Consider the following 26788-nt stretch of genomic DNA (forward strand, 5'->3'; position numbering starts at 1 on the left):
GAATACTGTGACTGCTGATATCTTGCCCTTTCTTATGGGGTAAGAAGGATCTTGTCCCCCTAAGACAGGGGTGTCAAACTCAAGGTCCGTGAACCAGATTTGGCACGCAGGGTGTTTAGATCTGGCCCACAGGCCCACCCTAGAAACAACAAAGGACCAGCCTGCAGCGCTTCTGCCAGCAAAAACAGAGCTTGGGAGGACTGCAGGACGACGTCACAGCCAAAAACTGAACCCGGGAGGGCCACATGTGGTCCTCCTGGGCTCTGTTTTCATTGGCAGAGGACTGCAGGACGTTGATCTGGCCACGCCCACTTGGCCCCCAAGGTCAAACACAACCCTGATGTGGTCCTCAATGAAATCGAGTTTGACGCCCCTGTCCTGCAGCATCCTAAAGCTGTGAGGACACTGAGGTCTAAAAATATATTACATAAAATCAGGATATTCTTTACCTTCCCTTTCCAATCTTAGTTCAAAAAATAGTTCACCTAATAATGTATGTTTGCTCAAATATAGCACTAAGGAATATTATCTAGTTATTTTCTGAAGAAGATTGGATATTGAAATTTTGCACACATCAGAACTAAGTTTAAGCCACAAACTTTTTTCCCATACAAAAAAGTGAGAAACCAAACCTGGAAGGTACTCTGTCAATGTTATACTCCAAAATCACTGCACTTCTCAGGAATTTCAATTTTATTTTAGTTAAAACGATTAGAGCATATTCCTGAATTGGTGGTATCAAAGTGATGAGAAAGGTCAAAAATATTTGAAATTTGGGGATCATGGCATCACTGTTTTATTGTGATTTTACAAATTTTTACCTTTATTAAAATACTTCAGATTTTTCATAGATGAGTTGATGAATATTAATTATTAACTATTTTGATGTTTTTGATTTTGAAGCACTAAAGGTTCTTGACTAATAACCACAACTGAGCCTGGAATTATGGTGATAAGTGGTTGTGGTCGCTAAGCAAGATGCCCACATGATCATCTCTCTTAATGACCACACTCCTGGCTCTTACTATTGTGGTCCGTTAACCAACTGTGCACATCACTAAATGGAGTGCCTCAGGGAATGGGGGCAGGCCCAGACCTGTATTGCAGCACTTCCCCAACTCATATGTGGTCTTTACTGGGATGCCTTTACCCCACTGAGGCAGTTTCCTGACCCTCTGGGAGCCACATCCTTGTGCCTAATCTTCCTGGTCACACCAATTACCTCTTCCAAAGATCACTTTTCTGAAATAGTGTCCAACTGATGTGATATGTAAACTTTTGAGAGATTGTGAGAGTGGCAGCCACTTCCAGAATGACGTGAGGTGGCCGTGCCTTGCACTGGCTGGGCGCTCTTTTGGAAAGGCAATTCTCAGATCTCAAGAACTGCGACTGCTTGCAAAATGGCACTCGCTTCCTGATGGCACAAGACAGCTTCTGTATAAGAAGTCTTTACAACGCATTAGCTGATTAGAAAGGAAGAGATAAGTGGAGAAAGACAAGATGGGACAAAGAGAAAGCCCAAAGGAGTGGGACCCAGCGGGATGGGCTGCAGGCCCAAGGCCTATGGGAATTTAGCCAGGCAGGAAGCAGGCCCAAGGCTTGTGGGCATCTAGCTGAGTGAGAAGCAGGCCCCAGGGATCCAACCAGAGCAGAAGGGGTGGGGGAGAGGAAGATTGGCAGGTGGATCAGTTGCAGTGTCCCTATAGTCAGTCGTAAGTGTGGGTGTATTGCCAAACATCCAAAGTGTGATCACCGGCTTCAAGGATGCTACAGCAGCCATAACGTCAGGCACAGGTTGTGTCTTTCTTCAGCACTGTCATAATTTCGAATGGTTCTAAGTCAAGGACTACCTGTAACATGATGTATTATTGTTGGAACTGAATGTTGCCTAATTTAGGCAATACTTCGTGTGGTACTCTAACAAAATACAGGAACATAAATTACATAAGCATAAGTTGTTCCAATAAATATAGTTCCATTGAAAAATACAATATGAATGGAATCTCCCTTTAACTGTGTAAAATATGGAGCTTCCAGGAGCCATTTTCATTTGCTTTTAAGTATTATTTCATGTTTTTGCAAAATTCCAGTCTTTTCTCCATTCTATTGTTTGCATCATTCCTTCCAAATGTGCTGTTGAAATTATGCCATGCTTTATACAGTAAACTAATCACAGATCAGTTATTGATATAAGAGTCAAATGAATCTAAAAGATTACTGAAGCTGATAGTATAGCTGCTATTCTGACCATGCTGTACCATGTGCCTCAAGGAAGCAAAGTTTCAAATTGCTTAACATACCGATCAGCTGGCAATTATCCAAGTCCTTTGCCAAAAATATAATGGATTTTATACTCGTGCCAAGTTCTAGGAACACTTGACAGAGAAGTTATAATATAAATGTTCGGTCATAGCAAAAATAGAGTCAGGTTTTCAATCTGTGGATACTAGATTTATTGCTTAGCCTCTACTGCAGATTATGCAGTTGTTGCCACAAAGTTAGATCATATCTATTAAAACCAAGACAAACAGTAACAGTATTGTACACTGCTCAAATGGAGTTCATTGGAATAAATTCAATACATATTACTTTACATAATGTAACATGCCATAATATAAATATCTATCTTCATGTGACTGAACTTATCTTACATGCTAGTAAACTAATTCTCAAGATTTTACAATCCAAACTTCATCCACACATGGAATGAAAACCAACATATGTATAAGATGGATTCAAAAGAGGCAGACACTAGGGATCATGTTGTTAATAAGTGACGGATAATGGAAAAGACTACGGAATACCAAAAATGGTTATTTTTACTTGAGTGTGTAAACCCTCAGAGATTATAGATAGCCCTTAAACATAGATATACCAAGCCACCTCATCTACATATTGAAAAATGCATGATGACGAAGAAACAAAGAAAATGGATTATGGAGCAACAACTTAATGGTTCACAAAAGGAAAAAGGCTGTGCCAAAGTTATATATTGTAATTTCATTTTTTTTAAAACTTGTATGCAGAACGTATCATGAGAAGTGTTGGACTATAAAAGAAATTAGGATTACAATTGTTGGCAGAAACATCAACTACCTCAGATACGCTGATGGTACCACTTTGATGGTAGGATCAATGGAAGAATTAAGGCGTCTCTTTTGTTGAAGGTGAAAGAACAGAGTTGCAAAAGCTGGTCTGCTCTTTGATATGAAAAAAAAAAATACATACAGATTATGCCAACTGGCAATGCCAACGCAAATAGGTAGAGAAAAAACTTAAAAAGCTATCACTTTGTTTTCTTAGTGCCAAAAACTTACAGGGATGATGACTGTGACACGAAATACAGAGGCTTGGGAGATGACAGATTTAGACAAAATGCTGAAGTGCAGACAGCACATTGACAAGAAAGGCACATATAGTTAAGGCTGTGTTTTAGTTGTTGTAACACATGCCTGTGAAAACTGGTAAGTCAGAAAGGTAGAAGGAAGGAAAATGGCTCTCTCTGAATTGTTGTGCAGGATCAGATTACTTTGTACTAGAAAAACTATATATAATTCAATGCTAGATGAAGTAACGTCTAAATGCTCAATGGAAGCAGTAATAATGAATTAAACCATAAATATTTTGAAAACATAACACAAAGACAAGAACCATCAGAAAAAAATCTTTGATGCCTCAAACAATCAAAAGCAATTGAAAAAGAAGCTAGCATAAGACAATGACGACAAAAGCAGCAGCTTATAAGAACTAAAAGAAATAGTTTCAGATAGACAATCTTGGAAACATTATATGCAACAGGCAATAAGAGCCAGAATATATATCTCCACAAGTAGTCCTCATTTAGCGAATACCTTGTTTACAATCATTTATAGTTACGACGATGATGGAAAAGCAACTTTGTGACTAATCTTTGCATGTATGACCTTCAAATGTCTGTAAAACAAAGGAAACTGAAATAAGATCATAAGCACAATTGCAATTTCACATAGAGCCTTCTTCGGTTAATGACTGAGTCGGTGGGCCCAACCGTGGTTGCTAAATGAGGATTACCTATATCTCTGTCCCTAGCTATATGTGCTCAGTAATGTAATCAAAAATTGTATTCAAGAATAGGAAACTATACATAGGCACTAGCATATAAATCAGAAAGTTTAATTTGTAGGCTAACACCATACAATTAAGCTAATTTAACAGCCTTAACATGCAAAATGAAATAATAGCTGAAAACGACATGAGATAGCATGTAACATGATTCATAGTGTAAGATTTGTTTTCATGTACTGTATTAATTTTTATTCTTTGTTTTCCAGATTTCCATGTCGTAGTATATGTCAATGACATATTCAATATGTAGACACTGACTATAACAAAGAGAAAAATAATTTCTTTGTTTGGTCATGTTAGTAACTAACCTTAAACACATTCTTTCCCCTAATATGCCAGAATGCCATTATTAAATCAAGATGAAATATCTCATTTTCCTTTTTCTTCCATTTCAAGAAATAAGTGGGAATAATGGACCAAATGCTGCAATCGCTATTCTGAAGGTTGCTGGATATTGCCCTTGGCAATAGGCAAACACAGGTTTGTTGAAATATTTGTAATGATGATGATGTGTCATAGGTAACTCTCAGAAAATTGTTCCATTGCAGGACTCACTACCATCGTCATCAAGTCAAGTCAAACAGGTCCACCGACCAGAACGTAATCTGGCTATGTTGCTCAGAGCTACCCAGCATGCTTCCTTCCAGTCTAAAAAGCCTGTATTTTGAGGGGTTGGGATATATTTAACGAAACATAAAACACTATCCCGTTTTTACTTGCTAAGAATGACAATACAGATAGTCCTCGACTTACGACCATATTGAGCCCAATATTTCTATAGCTGTGAGGCAGTTGTTAAGCGAGCTTTGCTCCATTTTACAACCTTTCTTGCCACAGTTGTTAAGTGAATCACAGCAGTTCTTAAGTTACTCTCATGGTTGTTAAGTGAATCCAGCTGCTTGTGAGAATGTTGCAAAAGGTGATCACATAATCCCAGGACACTATAATCATCATAAATATGAGTCAGTTGCTAAGCATCCGGATTTTTATCACTAAATGAACTGTTATAAATTGAGGGCTACCTACAACTCTTATGTGCAGCCATAGTATTGTCTTCGTTTTGTACCATATTAGTTTCTTATTTTTTTTCTTTTTATAATATTAGATTTTAAGACTACATCTACTGGCAAATTGTTTCTCACAAATACCCAATTAACTTCTCCTTTTAATGAGGACATTGCCAGCGTATTCACTACTTCTATTTAAATTCTATTTTATAACAATCTCCTTTGTCATTTCAGCCAATGCCCATTTCAGTATCTTGTGTAATCTAAAATATATTTTAACTTATAGATTCAAATGGGACATTAACTTTGTTTTGACAGCGATAACATTCACATTTATCACAACGAAACCTAGTATTAATCATTATTATAACAAGTTTACTTTTCCCCAATTTCTTATTTTCTCAACTATATTAGTTTGTGGATTTATGTAGTTAAAAAAAAACCCAATTCACATATTTCATGGACATTTTATATTACTTTTTCCTGATATGTGCATTTTATATGTAATTTTCCTACTCTGCACTTTTAGTAAGCAATTTTGCCTTATATAATATATTTTTCTGCATAACTTGCAATAAATATATATTTTGTGTAGAGGTTTCTAATTGCAAACCACATTATAAAACAGCATAGAAATGCTTCAACTGAGATATATTTACAGAAAAATTTGGAGGAATGACATGTGCTGTTCATTTCTAATTGCAATTCTGTCTCTAATTAATACTGTTTAAGCCAGTTTTTGAAAAGGTACAAGAGAAAAAAGAAGCAGGAGAAGCAGTGTGAAGGGCAAAAATGAAATTTTGTTACTAATTTTACTACTACTAACAAAGAGTGTAATAAATTTGTATTATAAGGCAGTTCAACAATCCGATCCTAGTTCTCTTCCATTTTTATTTCAAACTCTAGAACAAACAGAAAAGTACTTTAGCAAATCAGCACTATCACAGAACATTAGTTGTACCACTAAATCATCATATTTAATAGGCAAAATAAAACACCACAAATTTTAAGTAGAATGTACTGTTTAGATGTTTGCTATTAATTTCAATATTGGTAGCTGGTTTAGATATGTAATTCTAGCTTAATAAATAATTTGTTTGTCTGTCTAACTATCTGTCTATCATACCTACCTACCTACCTACCTACCTACCTACCTACCTACCTACCTACCTACCTACTACCTACCTACCTACCTACCTACCTACCTACCTACCTATCATCTATCTATCATTTATTTATTTATTTAGTGTATGGCTTTGTTACATTATAATGCTAATGCACAGTAGTTTGGCTGCCTGTTTTCTAGCTCTGTTAGGTACACAATTGCCACTAAAGCCATTGAGCTACCACGCCTCTTAGTAAAAAGTTTACTAAATAACAAACAAGTGGTAGGCCCATATGTTTCTTATACCAGTGATGGGGATTCAGTGTGTCAAAAATTTGGAAAATGTCTTACCAGTAGTCTTCAATTTAGGATTACAATTGAGCCCAAAATTTATGCTGCTAATGAGAAATTTATTAAGGGAGTTTTGCCTCATTTCATGAGTTTTCTTGTCACATTTGTAAGTGAATCATTGCAATTATTAAATTAGGGACACGGTTGTTAAGTGAATCTGGTTTCCTCATTGACTTTGCTTGTCAGAAGGTTGCAACATGACCCCAGGACACTGCAACTGTCATAAATGTGAGTCAATTGTCAAGCACCCAAATGGAAATCATGTGACCATGGGGATGCGGCAATAATTTATGTGTGGAAAATGATCATAAATCACTTTTTTCAATACCATTGTAACTTTGGATGATCACTAAGCGAACTGTTGTAAATCAAGGACTCTCTGTATTTGATTCTGTTGGTGTGTCATATCTCCCACAATGCACAGCACTAGGCGGCAATGCTGAGGCTGAGCCAGAAGTTGAGGACTAGGCCTAGACCTCAACTTCAGCCCTCAAAGCAACACTGCCACTCAAAAAGGCTACTTCACCCTGATCACCAAGGCATGCAACCTTTCCATTGAATCATATAGTAAGAAAAAAACTTTGTAACCATACTTGTATTTGCTGTAAAGGAAACTGGAAATTTCTTTCTATCCATCCATCCTTCCTTTCTTTCTCCCTCCCTCCCCTTCCTTATTTTGCATTAGTTTTGTTAGTTTATGTTCTCTTTAAGTATGTATGTATGTATAAAAGATAAAGACAGAATGTTAAATAAAAGTCTTATAATAATAATGATCAAATCAATGTTCATACCGAATGAATAAATAAAATGTACAAAAAGTCTACTTGAATATTTTGGTTTAGCTTAGCATTCAGTATATTTTAATGGATTTTATAAGGTAATTTTCTTAGGTAATTTTTCATATGACCTAATAAAGACTTCTGATAAATGTGCTAGGTTTATTGCACATTGTAATAAACTTCAACTTATGAATACCAATATATCTCTTTTTTTTGCTTCTTAATAGGTATCTTATAACAGCATGTCTGTTTTTGAACATGAGAAGAAAAATATATTTGGTCTCCATAATGGTTTAGATAAATACAAGTTCGATTTTGGAAAAATAAACCCATTGTTTATAGGATTTTGTTGCCTTGATTCTTTCAGAAACTTTAAATAATTTCTACTTCCTGAAACATATAACTCATTATTCTGATAATGTTTCCTAGGTTTGCATACACATGGTAGTAAGTCTCGGTTTTCCAGACATTTAACATTTAGAAATTGACTTGATTCAGCAGATGGTTCATAGATAGGACTAAGCAAGATTAATCTTTTCCACTGCAGGGAAGAATAAAGCCATATAAACACAGAAGATTGCCCACGGCAGAATGTAAAATCAAAACATGAACTGAAGTCTACATTCCTGAGTTTAAATCCCAGGCCTTTTCTTTCTGCATTTCTAAGCCAATAGTTTGGAGCAGGGACCCCTGATTTGGAGAACTTACGGGCCACTTCTTGCATCAAAATACAGCTACCATGTGGAAGTGAGGAACTTTACACAGGCCTAAACTCAGGTATCAGTCTCTTCTCCTTTTGTACAGGTGCCAAGAAGAAACCTCCCTGCCACAAGTACCACATGGAAATAAGACCCTTCTACCACGAATACAAGGAAAGAAGCTCCTGATCATTCTGCATGTAAAAAAAGTGGTTAAATCTGAACCAGAAAGAAACTTTAATTCTACAATACTGTCAATTGATTTTTCAATGTATTTTCAGTATTAATAAGTTTGAGTATAACATGTTTATATAATGTTCTTGGGAGACATACATAGTTCCAACTAAAAAACCCTTATATTTTTCCTCCGGAACAAGTAGCCATCTTAAATTTATCACTCTTCAGATTTGATGTTATTACTTTGAACATACAGTTAATGACAGTGGTGAAATGCTCTGAAGTCGGCTATTGGTTCACTTCACAAGTGCAGGCGCAATGCAGGTGCTACCGCACAGCACTGAAAAAGGAGAATTAAGAAGCCTTTTCTGAGTCTGCAAAGGTAATAGAACAGCGGGTGGGTGGGTGGGGAGGAAAGCAGGAGTTCCTGCTTTCTAGCAAATCTAAATCGCACGGCATAACTGATTGTCGCACAGCTGATCATTGCAACTACCGGTTCGTTCAAACCGATAGTAAAAAAATGCTACCAGTTCAGGCGAACCAGTAGTTCCGACAATCAGCTGTGCGACAATTTCTAGCGAATAAAAATAATGCGGCAAAGCTGATTGTCGCACAGCTGATCGTTGGAACTACCGGATTGCCCGAACCAGTAGCCTTTTTTTTTACTACTGGTTCAGGTGAATCGGTCCAAATCAGTAGCATTTCACCCTGATTCGTGACATTCCAAAATGTAAAATCCATCCATTTAGAGGCAATAGATTATCTAATTTGGGGAATGGATCCCCCTCCCATTATATCCAAAAAACCAAGCAGGATTATAGGATACTTTAAATGTGGGAATTGAAATGTTTCTTAATTTAATGGATTTAAAAAAAATGTTACACTAAGGATATTCACCATCTATACATTGATGTATATTACTTGTCAGCCTCTTTTATTATGTCAGTTTTTCACAGTGAGGTTTTCAGTGATTCACAACCTATCACTAGGCCTGTACATGATTATGTGCCCTATATGTTTCTTAAGCACATTTATGGCAGACAATAATAGATGTGAAAGTTTCAGATATTTAAACCAATGAGAAAATATGAACATGACTTTTAAGTGATATATTAACAACACATTTTTAACGGGGGCTTTTTTTTTTTTTGCTTTTCATCCCCTCGAATGAATCTAATTTATTATCCACAAGTCAACTTAATTATTAAATAATGTTAATTATTAGCTGTGGAGCTCTTTGAGTGCCTTTTTAATAATCTCTTTCTGCATTGAAAGGCTCATGATACCCTAGGATTTTAAATATTTTTATAAGATGAATTTAGTGCCGTTTCTTTGAACTTTTATGTTCTACGAAGTTATTAAATATGTTCCATCAGCAGCTTCTCTGTTTAATCTGTATTTAGAAATTGCAAAAACTATTTTCACCCAGGTTTATCTGCATGAAAAAAAACCACACACATTAATTCTTAATGTAGAGGCCACTTGAAAAGTGAGCTAAGCAGGTTTGTGGACAGAGTTAATTTTAGACATTTTGTTTTATCATTGCTTTCTCAGGATAGTAGAGATTACTGTTTATGGGTGTAAGAGTCATCTATTATTTTCTTGCCAATTCAGCAATTCCCATTCCACAAAACTCTGATGATGAAGGCATTTTCAGCCAATTACATAGCTGCATACTTACCTAATATACAGGACTCCATTTTGATCCACCCTCCGTTGCCAACCAACTGGGACTTGTACTGCTGGCAGCCCTCCATCCTTGTCCCCACTGTCACATTCCTTGCTTCCATTCATTTTTCTGATTAAGCTTATGATTCTTCAAAGATATCAACAGGAAGATGATATCCTTATTCTAAAAATCATCATGGCCTTCAGGAGGTGGCCACACAGCACAGTAATTCCCAGGGTGTACAAAGTGCATTGGAAGGCTCTGTCTCAGTCCATAAAGTTGACCATTTTTGTTGCTGTTGTTGACAAGTCAATTGCCCATTCTGAATCAAGGCAGTTATGAAATGTGTTATTCCTTATGTAGTCATAAGGATATCCTAAATAGGTAAAAACAAGTATTTCCAACTTGGGAAAATCATAATCCATCAATTTTCTGTCACTGGCAACAAAGGGACACAAATGTTTATTCCTAGTTCCATAGCACAACTCCAAGCTTGCTGACTGTCTAAGCTAATTTGTATTTTGAGAAATTAACTCCCATTTTTACAGATGTATGGCAACTAATACCTCCAGGTATTCAATCCTTTTCATATGCCACATTCTTTTTGTTTTCTCATGCTCTTCCATTCATTGTCCAAGGTACTCCTGGACACTTCTTCTGATTCTCTCATGATGATACAACTTCAAGGTGAAAGCCTGAGGAAAGAACATAAACAGCTAAATACAATTATCATGTTTTTAAAAAGGAAGTTAGATATGTGCATTTTAAATTTGTTCTGTTTGGGGTGTTAAATAGCTCATTAAATAAGAATTCTTTTCTTCTCAGTCTATTTGCACAATACAACATAGTTTGATAAACTGTCATTTGGGGTTTACACAAATAGGACTTGTATCCCACCACAAGCTTTAGTTAGAGTTCAGTTTTATGCAAACCCAAACCTTGGATGTTTCAGATTTAGAGGGTTATAATATATCTGAAATAATAACTCAAATCCACAAGATGCTTTGCTACAGTCTTTTTCTACACCAGAGCTGGCATGAAATCACACCTCTCTAAATTTTGCTGTCTACACATTGCATCCCACAATGCAGTATGCTGAGCCTTCCAGAGGAAAGGGGAAATGTTAATGTTCTGAATGGCTCAATCTGTGCCTTTTGTTGGAGCTTTCACCAGATTTGAGATCTTTTTTTTCCAGCACATGGAAACTGGTTGTAAATGCGAACAGATTGATAAATACCAAAAATGCAGCAATGTGACCGGAGCCGGTGGGTGCGGGGTATGTGTGGCATGACATTTTACCTTGGCCAACAATGCTTTACCGGTCATACACATGTTCTGAGGCTGTTGTAACTGCAAACAGTTGACCAAGGATAAGTCGAGAACTGCTTGTATGACTTAAAGGAAGGATGGGTTTAACACATCCAAAGTTGATCACTGGAGTATTTGACCCCATGCAGCAGCATGGAGTCAAGAGATTTCTTTTTAATTTCTTGTCACCTTGCCAGATTAACCATTTCAAGAGGCAAATGACATACACAGCAACCCAAAGCAGTGTTTTTCAGTCTTATGTTCATAAACATGTGACCAATGTAGTCAATGTCAGCAATTGCAAATGGATAGATAGCTGCTTAATCAACCCATTTACAAAGGAAGGAAGGAAGGAAGGAAGGAAGGAAGGAAGGAAGGAAGGAAGGAAGGAAGGAAGGAAGGAAGGAAGGAAGGAAGGAGAAAAAAAGGTATACAGATGCTAGGGATTCAATCTCCATCACAGCCAGAACTGAATGAGGAATGGATTAAATAATCAGAGACAAGATTGATGAGGCAGTCCTAGAAGAAACAATGGAGCCACAAGATTGAGAGTATGGAACATATCATCTCACTGTATATGTGTATGTACATATGGACCCTGAATTGTCAGCAAGCTCTTTCTAGAGGTGGGATGGGAAAATACTAGTTCCAGAATTGGGTATCAAGCTATCCTTGGACTGCCTTAGCTGTGGGGAGGACACTGAAATTCAAGGCAAGGGCATGTTAGTGGGCTGTCCTTATACAGGGTAAGGAGGCTGTGTAGATTCAACTATATTTAAAACGAAACAGTGCAAAGCAGAAGTACAGGTAGTCCTTGACATACGGCCACACTTGAGCCCAAAATTTCTGTTGTAAAGTGAGACATTTGTTAAGTAAATTTAGCTCCATTTTACTATCTTTCTTGCCATAGTTGTTAAGTGAATCCCTGCAGTTGTTAAGTTAGTAACAGGGATTGTTAAGTGAATATGAATTCCCCATTGGTTTTTCTTGTCAGAAGGTTGCATTAGGTGATCACATGACCTGGGACACTGCAACGGTCATACATTTGAGTCAGTTGTCAAGTGTCTGCATTTTGATCGTGTGACCATGGAGATGCTGCAATAGTCATAAGTGCAAAAAATGGTCATAAGTCACTTTTTTCAGTGCCATTGTAACTTTGAATGGTCACTAAATGAACTGCTGTATGGTCGGTGGCTATGGTCGGTGATCTCTTATCAACTGTGTTAGTTCCAAATGTAATTCTAAAGTGACTAGAAACTATGAAATCTGAATATGTTGTGCTTGTTTTGCATGACACAACAACAACAAACCTAGCCCCCAGACGTACATCTGGAAATGATATTTTTCACCATATTCACATTTTATATCATTTACCTGAATATTTCATTTTGTACAGTGTCTAACAATTCTGTCTGCTAGCATGCATGCATGCCACCTCCTCCCCTCCCCCCCATCCAAGGGGGATTCTCTAGGACAGGGGTGTCAAACTTGCAGCATTACGTTGTCGCCACGTAATGCATTGCGACTTTTTCCCCTTTGCTAAACTGGGGGTGACGCATCCGGCCCGCGGGCCATGAGTTTGACACCTCTGCTCTAGGACATCATATGACATACCCCTACATATGCTAATTTAATAAGTATAGGAACCATTAGTTTTCAGTTCCATATTTAACTAAAACTGTAGCCATTACAGGAAGTGAATTTGGCTTCCCCAGTGATTTTGCTTGTCAATAGGTCGCAAAAGGCCACAATAGTTAGGTTCATATTACATACTTATGCATATTGCTTTACTTAATTGCTGTGGGCTATGTACATAACTAGGTTTTGACTGGTCTCAAAATTTATGCCTCTATTATGAAAGAAAAAAGTCTACTAAGGTTTCTAGACACTAGCATAATGAGAATCAAAGTTGGCATTAGCTTCTATTCACTGGGGAACAACTTTGTGCTTAGGCCTAAACCTGCCTCCTGAATGGCAGAACACATAAATGGCAGCCAATTAAGTTTGATTCATACCATAGCTTGTTTTGATAATGATTTGCTGATCCTAGTGCAGATAACATGCTAAACAATAAACAATGGCTTGTTTATTTCCCAACCCTTCATACTGACCAGCTGCTAGGAACTCTGGATATTCACAAATAAAAACATATTCAATAATAAACAGATACAATGATAAAGAAAACAAGGAATAAAAGATGAGAAAAACTAGGCAACCGTAAGAAGAAAACATACACTGCCAGAAATAGAAAATTTCTAAATACAGTTGTTCTGTTTGCACAATACAGTACACAAATTCAATAAGCCCTGTTATGGTTTGGTGTGATATTGTGAGCCCAGCAATGTCATGTCAGGAGTTTCCAGGCCACTGGTCTTCAACCTCACCAGTCCGTGGACCAGCACCGATCTGTGTCATGCCAGAAGCTCCATCCATGGAATGCAGGCAGCACATGAAACAATGTCCCCTCTGGTCCATGGAAAAACCTCTCTCTATAGAATCGGTCCTTGGTGCCCAAAAGGTTGGGGGCCACTGTTCTAGGCCAGACTTGATTTAATAATAAATCAAGTCTTCTTTGATTCATGTCCAATTTTGTGTTATGACAGGGACACAGCCATGTATTATCTTGGTAATACTATAGCAGCACTTTCTTTAAAAATGTGGTTTATTAAAGAAGTTAGCCTATTCCACAGTCTTGGGATGTCTTCATAGTTTCTTCTCCAAATTCTAATCAGGGCCGATTCTGCTCAACTTTCAAGAGCAATCAATGTCAACTACATACTAACCTCTGCAGATTATTATTTTTATTGTATATTTGGAAATAAAGTTAAATGGGATTAGTATTATCTGTGACTGAAATACAACAAATAGTAAATGTGTCAATCCTGAAGCTGACTTGACCAAAGCCATCTTGGAGCTTCAGTGTTGCCACACTGGAGCTGAGGGATTGGGAGTGGGGAATAGCAAAAATAAAATACTTTCTCTTGGGAACCAAGGACATTCTCATACCTGGTCAGAGGAAGGAGGAGTAATGTCACCAGGCAACCAGACGGAGCAGTAATTGGACCATATGACTGATTGTTTTGAGAAAGTGAAAAACTTTTGCTTTTAATTAATTGGGAATCCTCAGAGTCAGTTTTCACCAGAATTTTGCCAATATGATATATCCAATAAAGCTATTCTTTAAGGAATCTACATGCCTCGGAGTTTTGCTTGAGTCTATTACCTGGAACCCTGACAAAATGTGCATTATTGTCGATTAATATTAAAAAAGCTAGAAACCTAAATAGATACAAAGTACTTCTTCCAGATCAAAATAATTGTCAAACCAAGTCAAATTTTCAGTGTAAAGTAACTTGGTTGTTCAGTCATTGTGTCCGACTCTCTTCATGATCCCATGTAAACCTAAGAATTGTTCAAAATTGGAATGTGGACTTTATCAGGCTTTTTACAGTGTAAAAATAACAACATGAATATAATTTACATAAGCTACTTATCAATGTAATTTTTGGTCCTTCTTTCAGAATCAGAATTAATATTAATATTATTTTAGTGTTGTTGACAACAATAATAATAGTAATAATACGCTGATAAAAAAGACAAAGAAGTCTGGATAGTGGATGTTGCAGTACCTGGAGATAGTAGAAAAGAAGAGAAAGATCTGGAGAAAATCACAAAATACAAGAACCTGCAAACAGAAATAGAACAACTGTAGCAAAAGAAAGCAAAGACAGCTAATAGTAATAAGCACCTAGGATGCAATCCCAAAACAACTTGAATACCAAAAGCACCGACAAAATCCGTCATCAGTCATCTATCACTATATCATTAAACAACATCTGACTATCCCAGGTCTTTGGGAAGAATTTGATAGGTGGACAAAAATGCCACACCCAAGCTGGCTGGCTGTCAGAGGGGGGTTCCAGCCAGCACGCACCATACCGGTGCGTGCCTATCGTGGTCATAGAATTTAGCATGCCTTCCCGTACCGTGGCTTCCAGAGGCCCCATACCAGAATGGCCCCTCCCTTGGCCTGCCCCCCCTGCTCACTCCCTCGCCTGCCCAGTCATCGCTCTCTCTCTCTCCCCCCACGTGTCCACACCATGCTTGCCCTACCCACTCATTTCATTTGCCGGACTCAGCTATTGGAAGAAGCCCATGCTTCCTTCTTTTTGACAAGCACCTGGCAAAACTGGAACTTTGCAAACCGCTTCTCAAAGAGAAGGAAGTGGGGAGGGGGACGGATTTCTTCAAATGAGCCCAGAAAGGCCACTTTGCCTCCGCTGCTCTCCTTCTCGCATGGCAGGTGCGGCCTCAAGGGGAAGATGTCCTACCAAGGCAACAATATCCCTCAGATCACAGTGAGGTGAAGCGCCCTTGGGCATACTCTGCTGGCCTTCGGCGGCCGAGGTGGGTAGGTGGGAAGCTCCAAAAGTACGGCATGAAGGGGGTGGGGGCCTGGCAGGGGGTGCAGCTTCCCTTTCAGCCTTTGAAGCCACACTTGGACCGTTCAGCTCCTGTGGATGCTTTCCCAGCTGGCCGACATTTATAAAGTTCTTTTAAAGTTCTTTTAAACTTTCCATTTCAATGAGAATTTAGGAAGTTTTAGAAAAATTCTCATTGAAATGGAAAGTTTAAAAGAAGTTGGTTATTTTCTGTTTATAAAAGTCACATGGCAATGGTGTGCAGGCTGCTGACCGACCCAGTGCCTGCCCAGGGTAGTGGGGCTGTCCTGGAGCATCTCCCAGCCAGGAAGGGGAACAAGGAGAAAGAGTGGCCAAAAGCCCAACTGCAGACAGCAACGGGGCATGAAGGAGCGGCCGCCCAACAGTACTGGGAGTGCTGGCAGGAAGGTTGCGTGGGCCTGGAGGAGTTGGGGAGACAGTAGTTGAGGCTGCTCTGGGCACCTGCAATGGGCAGCAACCTGCCGCCCGCAGCTCTTGGAGGAAGGAGGCAGGGAAGCGAGCCCTGGGCCTCATCTCTGCCTCCTTCATCGAGAGCAAGGCTCGAGTCCACGCACAGGGACTCCCTCACACACGCGGCCAATGTAGCGGGGAAAAAGAGGAGGAGGAGCCCAGCCATTCACACTGAATTGTTTGGCTCATCGAGCACCCCCACATGAAGTTGAGCAAAGGTGGGCGAGCACCTCTCACCTTTGCAACTCGAAGGCTGGCATTTTGCTTCTGCGGCGCGAATCGGGCCTTCAGCCGTGGCCCAACTGCCTCCCCTTCACACCTCTTGCAGCTGCTGGTTGCTCAGGAAAGACAGGAGGCTTCAGCTGGCCAACTTGTGTAAGAAAAGACAGGCAGGCTGGCGGGCACGTGACTCTGCCCAGGAAAAGATAGAAGGTGCGGAATCAGTTCTGCCTGAAGGTGAGAAGGCTTGGAGCCCCCCCCCTCTCCACTCGCCCATCAGCAGAAGCCTCCTGGGAGGTTTTGGCTGGCAGGCACGTGGGGAGAGCTACAAGACTTTTTGCCTTCAGGCAGAGCTGATTCCATGCCTTCTACGTTTTCCCAGGGAGAGTCACGCACCCGCCCACCTGCCTGTCCTGTCTTACACAAGTTGTTCTGGAGTGAGTGAGACCATCTTTGGGAAAGAGCCATTCCTTCTGCTCAGCTTACACACTTGAAAAGCCCCTGTGGTTCCACATCCGCAGCTGATCCCTTCCTGGCCAAAAGAGCGCCTTTTCAGTCCCAGCAGGGCTTCTGGAAGAGAGTGGCTGAAGCGGCTTCTCTCTCCTCCTCCTGCCAGCTGAAGGAAAAGCCGCGGGGAGATGGGCTCCATGTGCTGCTCTGCCAGGCTTCCACAGCCGATCCTCCGCTGACCCCTAAAGAAGAGGACCCGCCACTTCTTCTTTAGGGGTCAGTGGAGGATTGGCTGTGGCAGTCCGGCCTCTGCTGCCTTTCCCCAAAACCAGACAGCGTTACTCCCGCCTTCCCAGTGTCCGAGCTGCAGAAAGTGAAGTGCCACTTCAGCAGCGCTTATCTCCAGCCAGACTGCAAAGCACGCGGAGCAGAGAGCAGCCACCGCCACCACCGGTACCCCTCTGTTGCTGCTGGTGGTGACATGGATGCATCTTCTGCCGCACCCAGTCTCATGAGAGGCAAAATGGGAGGCGCCCTGCCGGCAGAGCCTCCGCATGGAAGACGAGTGAAGGGCGCAGTGGCGGGAGAGGCTGGCTGTCCCTGAAGCCAGCTCTCAAGGAAGGAGGCAGATGAGGCCTGGGGCTCGCTTCCCTGCCTCCTTCTTCCAAGAACTGCAGACGGCAGGGAAAACGAGGCTTCTTTGCCAGCCTTCCACCTGGCAAGACAGAGATTTTCGCCAACTGGAAGGTATGTGTGTGTGAGAGAGGGGGGGGGGGAGAGTGAGAAAGAAAGAGAAAGAGTAAGAGAGGAAGGAAGGAAGGGAGAGAGAGAGAGAGAGCGAAAAGAGAGACAAAGAAAGAGAAAGAAAGAAAAAGAAAAAGAAAGTTGGAGAGATAAGAAAGAAGGAAGGAAGAAAGGAAGGAAGAAAGAAAGTGGGGAGAGAGAAACAAGAAAGAAAGAAGGAAGGAAGAAAGAGGAAGGAAGGAAGGAAAGAAAGAGGGAGAGAGAGATACACAAGAAAGAAAGAAGGAAGGAAGAGGAAGGAAAGAGAAAGAGGGAGAGAGACATGAAAGGAAGGAAGAAAAAGAAAGGAAGGAAAGAATGAAAGAGGGACACACACAGACACACACACACACACACACGAAAGAAGGAAGAAAAAAGAAAGGAAGGAAAGAAAACGAAAGAGAACGTATGATAACAATTGAGCCCAAAATTTTGGTTGCTAAGCAAGAATGTTGTTAAATGAGTTTCACATTTTACAAGTTGGTCACTCCCACCTGGTCACATGACCACCAAGCCACACCCACCCACCTACAGAATAGGTTCTAAAAATCTTTGAAACCCACCACTGCTGGCAATGCAATCAATCACAACTACTCAAGTCACAAGACTCTGGGTGGCATTTCGTATCCAAACATACAATTTAAAAAATGGCAGCCTGGACTAAAAACACATCAATAAAAACACGGCAGGAACTCCAGAAGAATAGAGTCAGGTTTTAAGGGCCTTGCAGAACTCCAAGAGTATGGATGCCAAATGTATTTGTGGGAGGATGCTGTTCCAGAAGGTAGGGGGTAGTGAAACAGAAAACAAATTTCCCAGGTTCCACAAGATACCACTATTTAATTGAGGGGACCTGGGGTGCCACCATTCTGCATGAAATGCCAGAAGAGCAGAGATAATTGCAGATACAGTCCCCCAGATAACCAGGTTTAATGCCATAGAGGACTTTATAAATAAGAACTGGTACATGTAAGCTAAGCAACCAATGCAACGCATGGAGTAGCAATGACGCATGGGCATAACAAGAAGTGCCCATTACAGCTGTACCTTTCAGGTAGGTTTCAAGGGCAGCCTCAGGTAGAGCACTTGCAATAATTCAGTTATGAGGTGATTTCAGGACTGTCTGGAGGGCCCCCCCAGTCAAAGCAAGGTTGCAGCTGGCATACTAGATGAATTTCTGTAAAGGTTCTCCTGGCTCTAGCTGCCATCTGCTCTTTGAGCAGTAGCAGCAAGTCCAGAAGGGCCCTCAGGTTGCATCCCAGTCTCAAGTGGGAAATGGAACCCATCCAACACCAATTGCAGAAATGTCCTTGATTTAGGACAGGGGTGTCAAACTCGATGTGTCATGCGCTGGCCATGCCAACCCCAGTTTAATGAAGTGGGAAAAAGTCACGCTATGTCTTGTGACGGCATGAGTTTGATACCCCTGACCTAGGCCAAACAGCCACAACCACAGCCACTCATTCTTGTAGAATTGAGCTGAAGTCTGTACTACCACTGCCTCTTTCAAATCCTTGAGGGATCATCTCCTCTCTCAAAAGAAGATGATCTCATCACATGGACTTGTCCTTTTGATCACCTCCTGGGCTACCTTGACAATCTAGGAAGGGCTAGGATTTAACAAACTGGAGGCCAATGCTGACAGATTAGAAGAATTTATCTACTTCTTCAGGAATTACAGAACCAATGTTATTTTTTTTATTTAAGAACAAAAATATTAGGAAACAAATTTCTATCTGAAGCATAACTTTAATGCAGTTACTGTAACACAGCATAATTAGCTAGAATGTATTTTTGCAATGCATATCTGTAAAAATTAAAAAGGCTTTTCATTGGATTCTTATGTATCCAATGGTCCCTGCATACATACTGGGAATAATCTTGTGCTTCCTTATTATGTTTAGTAACAATATGTTTACTTAAAAAAATAGACTAGCAAATGGAATTTTCTATCCATTGTTAATTCTACCCTTCTAACAGTAGTTACCGTCTCTCAGCATTGTGTCACGGTGTTGTAAAAATAATGACTTGCTAACTGTTTCAGAAATAATATTTTTGAAAGTATGAGAACCGTAGCAAGCAAATATGAATTTGTGATGGAATGTGTGAATGACCTTGGAGAAAGAGTGGAAAGGATGCTGCCTAGAGAAAGGGGGAAGAGCCCAAGTGGCTAATGGTCAAGAGGAAGAAACTTAGAAAGGACATTCCTTAACCGATTGGGCAGTTCAAAGTGGTGGTGGGAAGTTCATACTTTCATACTTGCAAGATTTTGTTAATGTAGCCTTAGAATAAAGTAGAACTGTTTCCTATCTGGTTTACTAGGGAGGGCTGACCAAAGTGGATTTTCTATAATTTATATTTTTTTGTAAAGAATTGTTTCCTTTGAAATATTTTTTGCAGTTCTACTTGTTTTATCCTTTTTTGTCTCTGCAGTTCTAAATACACTGATTGTCAGAGACCAAAAAGGAGAAAAAAAGAGAACACATACACACAAAAACACACTCTCTCTCTCTCTCCCTCCCTCTCTCTCAAAGAGCAATACAAAGATAAACAGTTAAGGCAATAGCAGGCATTAGGGGAAAAAAATCAATCCCCAAAGCAGCAGCTTGTCATATCAAACTAGAACACATTTAAGCTCAATTTCTTCCAATGGCAACTGCGACAAAATAGAACACGGCAACCTTCTTAAGAGGTTTCAGTGGAGATGCCAGTAGAAACTGTAGAGTTCTGCTTGCCTTGAAGGAGGCTGGGGTGTGCCTTTTCCTCAAGAAGCCATCAATATGGCAATATTATGCAACTATCATCCATTCTCCAACCTTCCAATTTTAGTAAGGTTAGTCAAAAAGGCAATGGTCTGCAACTGTGAAAAGATTTTGAGGAAGGAGACTATTTAGATCCCTTTCTGTCAGATTTCAGGCTCAAAAATCATATCAAGTCTGTGGTGGAAGTTCTTGTGGATGGATGACCTTTGGCGAGACTAAATCAGTAGAACTGTGAGTTTTGTGGTCTTGCTGAATCCCTCAGCAGCTTTTGATACCATTGATTGTGGTATCTTTCTGGACTGCCTCCAAACCCTGGGAGTAGAGAATACTGTTTCACAATGTCTCTCTTCTTTCTTGGAGGATACTTAGAGTCAATGTTGTGTGTTTGTGTGTGTTTGTGTGTGTGTTTGTGTGTGTGTGTGTGTGTGTGTGTGTGTGTGTGTGTGTAGCATCCTAATAGTGGGAGAGGGGATGGATCTATCGGGAGAGGTCCTTCAGGGAATGATGTTCTATATCAGGGGTGACAATCTCGCAGCCCGCAGACCAGATGTGTCACTTGCTGGCTCCACCCCGCCTGGTTTAGCTAAGGGGGGGGGGGAAGTCCCAATACGTTACGTGACGCTGCTGTCATGCCGTGGGTTTGACACCCGTTCTACATGAAGCCTGGGGGTGATGATCTGACGGGAGGAATGCCTTTGGACTTGCAGATCCTACTTTAAGAGCAGATAGATGCAGGTATCTCTGGGGTATCAGTTATATTCTCTTTTAGATGGGCAGGCTCTGATTTCAGTGGCCCATTTCATATAACCTCTGAATAATCCTAATTTGAATTACTGAAAAGCACTCTGCATGGAGCCATCTTTGAAGATCACTCAGAAGTTTTCACTAATCAAAAATGTAGCATCACTTTCTCCGTGCAACACTCCCATTTTGAGAACTCTATATTGTCTACAGTTTTCTTCTGGGTACGTAAGTCAATGTACTGATTGTCACCTTTAAAATGCTTCATGACTGAAGACAAGGATGCCCCTTAGACCTCCTTTTCACCAGTGGTTTTGGTCTGTCAAGTTCTTAAGTTCTGGGAGAGTGAGATCCCTCAGGGGGACCCTGCATTACAGAACATAATCTATAGGAGCTGTGATGATGAGCCTTTCCTGTGGTGGCTTCCCTTGCTTGGAATGGTACCCCCAATGATCAAATTGACACCTCGAGTTTCCAGAAAGCCTTATCAATGAGGCTATTCCAGAAGCCTTGGGGGAAGATCTGTTATAGATGGTGAGGTCCTCCTTTTATGGGTATATTTATTGTGATGTTCATAAGGGTTGTTCTATTGTAATGCAAATGTTATTCATTTATTTTAACCTTCATACTGTAAAAAGAGGAAGGTAAGCTGCTTAGAGTTTCCCTGGATCTGAACTGAGCCCTGAAAATGAGTCAAAAAAATTCATTTGCACCTAACTTTTGATGGTATTCTGTTTAGCATGAAATAAAATATATGAAGGCACACAGACTTTTTAACCTTAAGGAAAAACCCATGTATTATCAAGAGACATGAGAGCCATTTTTCTAGACAGATTAGAGTGGAAATAAGCTTATTTCCATACTGACACAATAGTGTATGACATACACATCCATACAAAATGTCTTGAATCCATAATGCTACTGTATGCATATGACTGTCTTCCTCATAAGATAGAAAACAAAGTCCAATAAATTCTAATTAAATTGATTTTAATCATGATAGCTTTTTTCCATAATGCTTTCTTTAGAGGTCATTAACCAGGAATATGGATTCTCCTGTCCATACAATACTTCCCTAATATAAAAACAGAACACGAAAGGAATTCATTTTTATCTACCTGCTTATCAAAACAGCAGACAACTGAATATATATAGCCATGTTACCTGATCAGCTTTTTTAACACCATTTTTTTACTACTCTTGTCTGCATTTCTGTTTTGAAATATACCATATAAAAATCAATTTAAAACTGCTGTCATGCAGGAAGAACGGAAAGAATTAAAGAGTATAAAATTGAATTGTCTTCCTTTGCACAAGGAGCAATAGTAACCCAGCTATAGAGGAAATCATTTAGACTGAGCTTCTCTAAAAGAAAATATCAAAAATATAATGAGAAAGCAAATTAAACCTGTAGATTGCGCTTTCCTGATAAAGTACTAAGTCATATTTTTAGCATATAGAATGGTTTCTAAAGTGCTTCATTTAAATTTGTTTACTGGAACATTCAGGAAATAATCAACAATGAAAACTCTACCATGAAAGAACACGGTTACAATTGATAATGTATTAACAAAATAGGCTTCGGGGGGAGGAGCCGCCGCCGTCGGGAGCTCAACAAAGCTCCTGCCAGGACTCTGGTTCGTATATCTCATAAGATCTATAGATATCTCCCCTTTCTGGCAGAAAGGGGCAGGGAGAAGGTCAGTCGTTAGGATCTCTTTGTAATTCATAGCTTTTCTTTTTGCTGTGAATGGAGAAGAGGTTCAACATTAGCTGAGCCTTTACTCCGGCCAGTTTTCCGCGCTGCCTTTTTTGCAGCCTAGGCAGATTGCCTCCCCCCCCCAGGACAAAGCTAAGCTATTTAAAAGTCAATCCGGGCGGGGACCATTCCCGAGGAATTTCTTCCATTACTATTTAAAATACCAGCTTCAATTTCGCAAAAGGCTCCCTTTCTTTTTTAGCTGCGTCACAAGATGGCGATCTCGTAGCTTTTGTGTTTGAGGTGACGTACTTAGTTAGCCCTACCCTCCTGAAGGCTTCTCCGTACTAATTGCTAAAAGATTAACTGAGGGGAGCAGAGACTTTGATTTTTGGCTCGCTTGATTGCTTGTCTTTTATTTTTATTCTGGAATGGCTCCCAAATCTAAACAGAAGCGCTTCCTTAATAACATATCTCCAAAAACTGCTATGAAGTCGCTACCCTTGTCTCCTACACCCTCCACGGGAGATTTGCTAACACAAGAATTTCTTCTCAAAACGCTTAATGATTTCAGACAGGAGATTAATCAACTGATATCGGATTTATGTGATCAATTTGATGCTAAAATTGCTCAGGCAAAGCAGGATATGATCGGAGTAATGACAGTCATGACAGATTATATTGCTGAAACGGAGGACAAATTGGAACTTTTGGAAGAAACTAACCTTAATCTGATATCAAAAATTCAAACGTTGCAACAGGAAATTGAAACTGCTCAAAAAGAACTTGTCATGATAAATTATGATAAGACTGCCTTTGCTATAAGAGTTAGAGGACTGCGTGAAAACCAACAGGAGAATTTGAAACAGACCTTCTTTGAGGCTTTCAGCCGCTTGGTGGGAAGTCCGGGACTTAACTTTGATTGGCAGATTCAAAGAATTTACCGCCAGAATTCCTGGGTAGCAAAACAGCGACAGCTTCCGAGGGACATAATAATATACTTTACTACAAGGGAATCTAGAAATCAGATAATACAGAGGCTTTACGGAAAGAGGTTGAGAATTGATGGGGAGGACTTGATTGTTTTTAAAGAGATACCATTTCAAATATTAAGAACAAGGAGACAGTACGCTTTCTTAACCGAAGAACTCAGAAACTCTCAGATTCCATACAAATGGGAAGTCCCAGCTGGTATTACAGTTACATTTGGCAACCAAAAACATCGCATTAATTCTGTCTGTGAAGCCCGAAAATTTTACTACGAGACCCTGAAGGCGGGACTTCCTGATTCATCCGGACCTGGAGAGAGACAAGGAGAAGGAGAAGACAAACAGCGAGACACGTGGCTACAAGGCGGAGGGTGTTGCTTTCCTCTTCCGGAAGGGCAGAAGACTAAAGAATAAAGACTAAGCGTTGTTTTTAAAGCTTTATGATTTCCGTCTGGGATAAAATGGAAAAGTGGCATATCGATGATGAGACATGGAGACTGAAAGAAGCGTTGCTGATTGTGGACATATATTGTACATAAGTTTTGTCTGAACTCTAACTCAAATTGCGCATGAACTATTTTCTTAGGCGAGGAGAGCGGAAATTGTGATCTTTTTGAGTTGTGGTTTGGGACGAACGGAGTTGGGAGGTGCGTGGGAGAGGGAGGGGTAGCGAAAGCTTAATTAGATTACCTGGGGCTAGAACGCAAGCTGATGTTTGTTTGAGTTGCTATCTCAATATAAGGTTAAGAAAGATTGGTCGGAGAATCTTCAGGAAAGTGGAGTAAACATGGGAGGAGCAATGAATGTGGATAAAATATATATGTGGATATGGATAAAGGCAGGGTGGAAGGTAAAAAATTTATATGTGGAGGTGGGTAAGGATAGAAAGGGAGGTGTTGGAAATGAAAAATGAAAGAAGTATTTGAGTTTAATGGTGTTATAGAAAGGTTTGGATATTTGGATAAAAAAGAGATAAATTAAAGGTCTGAATAGATAGACAAAGCAATGAGACTTTTAGTTGGGGAATTCTAATTGATCAACTTACCTGGCTCTAATACAGTTTGAAACCCTGCAAGTAGCAAAATAACCAAAATTTGGAATGAGCTACATTGTTTAAGATTTACAGATAATGGGAAGCTGTGTTAACGTAGTGGGTTTATTGACCCTTTTTGTTTCTTTCTTCTTTTTGTGTGTGAGTGTGTTTTTTTTTTAATTTCTTATTTTCTACTATTTTTCCTTTTTCTTTTTGGCTTTACTTTTATCTTATTTTTTTAATTTTAAAGTTAGCTGGCCTTATTATACTCAAATGCTTGTTAAAGAATTATGCCGGGTATGGGACCTGCGAAGCCGTAAGGGGGTTAGGGAGGGGGGATTATAGGGGGGAGGGGGGAGGGGGGAATTACAGTTTCAATCCTTAGAACAATAAGAATTCACTTGTATACTGCGGCTCGTTTTTCTTTTTTTTCTTTTTTTCTTTTTCTACTTTTATTTTAAAAACAAACTGAATTGTATGGATACACCAAAGTGAGGAGAAGAGGGAAAGAGAAGGGAGAAATAAAGAGGGAGTGAGAGGGAATGTAAGGAGGGTGAGATGGAGGGAGGGGGAGATGTCTGAGGGGGTAGGGAAGTAGAAGAGGGGAATGCTGGAGGGGTGAAAGGAAAGTTGGAGGGGGAGAAGAGAGGGTGTATGGGGGAATGAAGTGTTATGTTGGGTTTTTTTTTTCCTTTTTTTTTTTTATGCACAGTATATAAGTGATTGTATAAAATGAAAATGAAAATGAAATAAATAAAATGTATCATCTATAAAAAAAAAACAAAATAAACATTGAAATATTTGATGAAAACTGTAACTTAACAATGGTGCTTAAAAGTTTGTGAACCCTGAGTGATCAATATCGCTGCATAAATGTGATCTAAAATGTGAAAAAACTGAAATATCACTTTGGCATAAGTATTCAGGCCCTTCATTCAGTTCTTTGTTGTAGCACCTTTGATAACAATTATAGCTTCGAGTTATTTTGGGTATGATGTCACAAGCTTTGCACACTTGGATTGGGGGATTTTCTGCCATACTTCCTTGCAAATTTTCTCAAGCTCAGTCATGATGGATGGCGACCATCAGTGGACAGTCATTTTCAGGTCCCTCCAAAAATGTTCAATAGGGTTCAAGTCAAGGCTCTGTCTGGGTACTCTAAGACATTCACAGAGTTGTCCCTAAGCTTCTCCTATGCTGTCTTGGATGCAAATCTAAATAATTTGGAATCAAGAAAACAGTGACCCCCCCCTACGGTATATTTTTTGTGGCTCATGGATTGAAGACTACACTGAAGAAGAATACATACAGGTGTTCACACAGGGCAGGAAGAGGAAGAGATAGAAAAAATAGAGGAATGTGGAAACTGGGGAAAACTTTACACCTGTTTCATAAAGGTTTTACCACTTATTTTCCCAGCCATAATTTTCATTTCCTTTCTCTTACCAAGCAACAGCATGTATAATTATCTCTCAGAACTACAGGTAGATTCTATGCATCTGAGGAAATACATTGTGATTCATGGGAAGCTTTTGTAATCATACAAGTGCTAGTTTTTAGAAAGCCAAAAAGCTATTTTGCTTTTGAAGAAAGAAGATAATAGCTTTATCCTTATTCTTAATCTAACAAGTGTGGCCACAGTGAGGATCTGCCTCAAAAGTCAACCCCTAGGGATTTTCTTGTAAATGTCTCTCATTCTGAAATTAAAAGAATTAGTTTAATTAAGGAAAGGGGACCTCTGTGGTTGCTTCTGGCTATGGAAGAGTTTTCATTAGAAAGTCTACTTAGCCAAGTCCACTTTCAATATTTTGTTTTTTATGGAGAAATTGATTTTTTTTTTAAGAACTTTAAAACACCACCTGACTTCATTGTGATTCTAGTTAGTATACAATATGAAGACAACCCAAAGCTAAAAGGAGCCGAGGTGGCACAGTGGTTAAATGCAGCACTGCAGGCTACTTCAGCTACTTCAAATCTTACCTGCTCAGGGTTGACTCAGCC

At 39.8% G+C, this 26788-nt stretch overlaps 1 protein-coding gene across 2 annotated transcripts in view; it reads right to left on the minus strand.

Moving 5' to 3' along the window:
* Positions 1-26788, minus strand: part of MBD5 (methyl-CpG binding domain protein 5) — a 151445-nt gene that overhangs the window by 46961 nt on the left and 77696 nt on the right. For both annotated transcript variants that reach the window (XM_087710683.1, XM_087710690.1), the window contains exon 3: positions 9903-10585. In XM_087710683.1, coding sequence (XP_087566809.1) covers positions 9903-10015 — 113 coding nt within the window. In that variant the 5' untranslated portion in view covers positions 10016-10585. The remainder of the gene's footprint in view (positions 1-9902; positions 10586-26788) is intronic.

This window comes from Thamnophis sirtalis, unplaced genomic scaffold, assembly GCF_051295495.1.
Source record: "Thamnophis sirtalis isolate CommonGarterSnake01/CBP01778 unplaced genomic scaffold, rThaSir2_p1.2 scaffold_1, whole genome shotgun sequence".
NCBI lineage: Eukaryota > Metazoa > Chordata > Lepidosauria > Squamata > Natricidae > Thamnophis > Thamnophis sirtalis.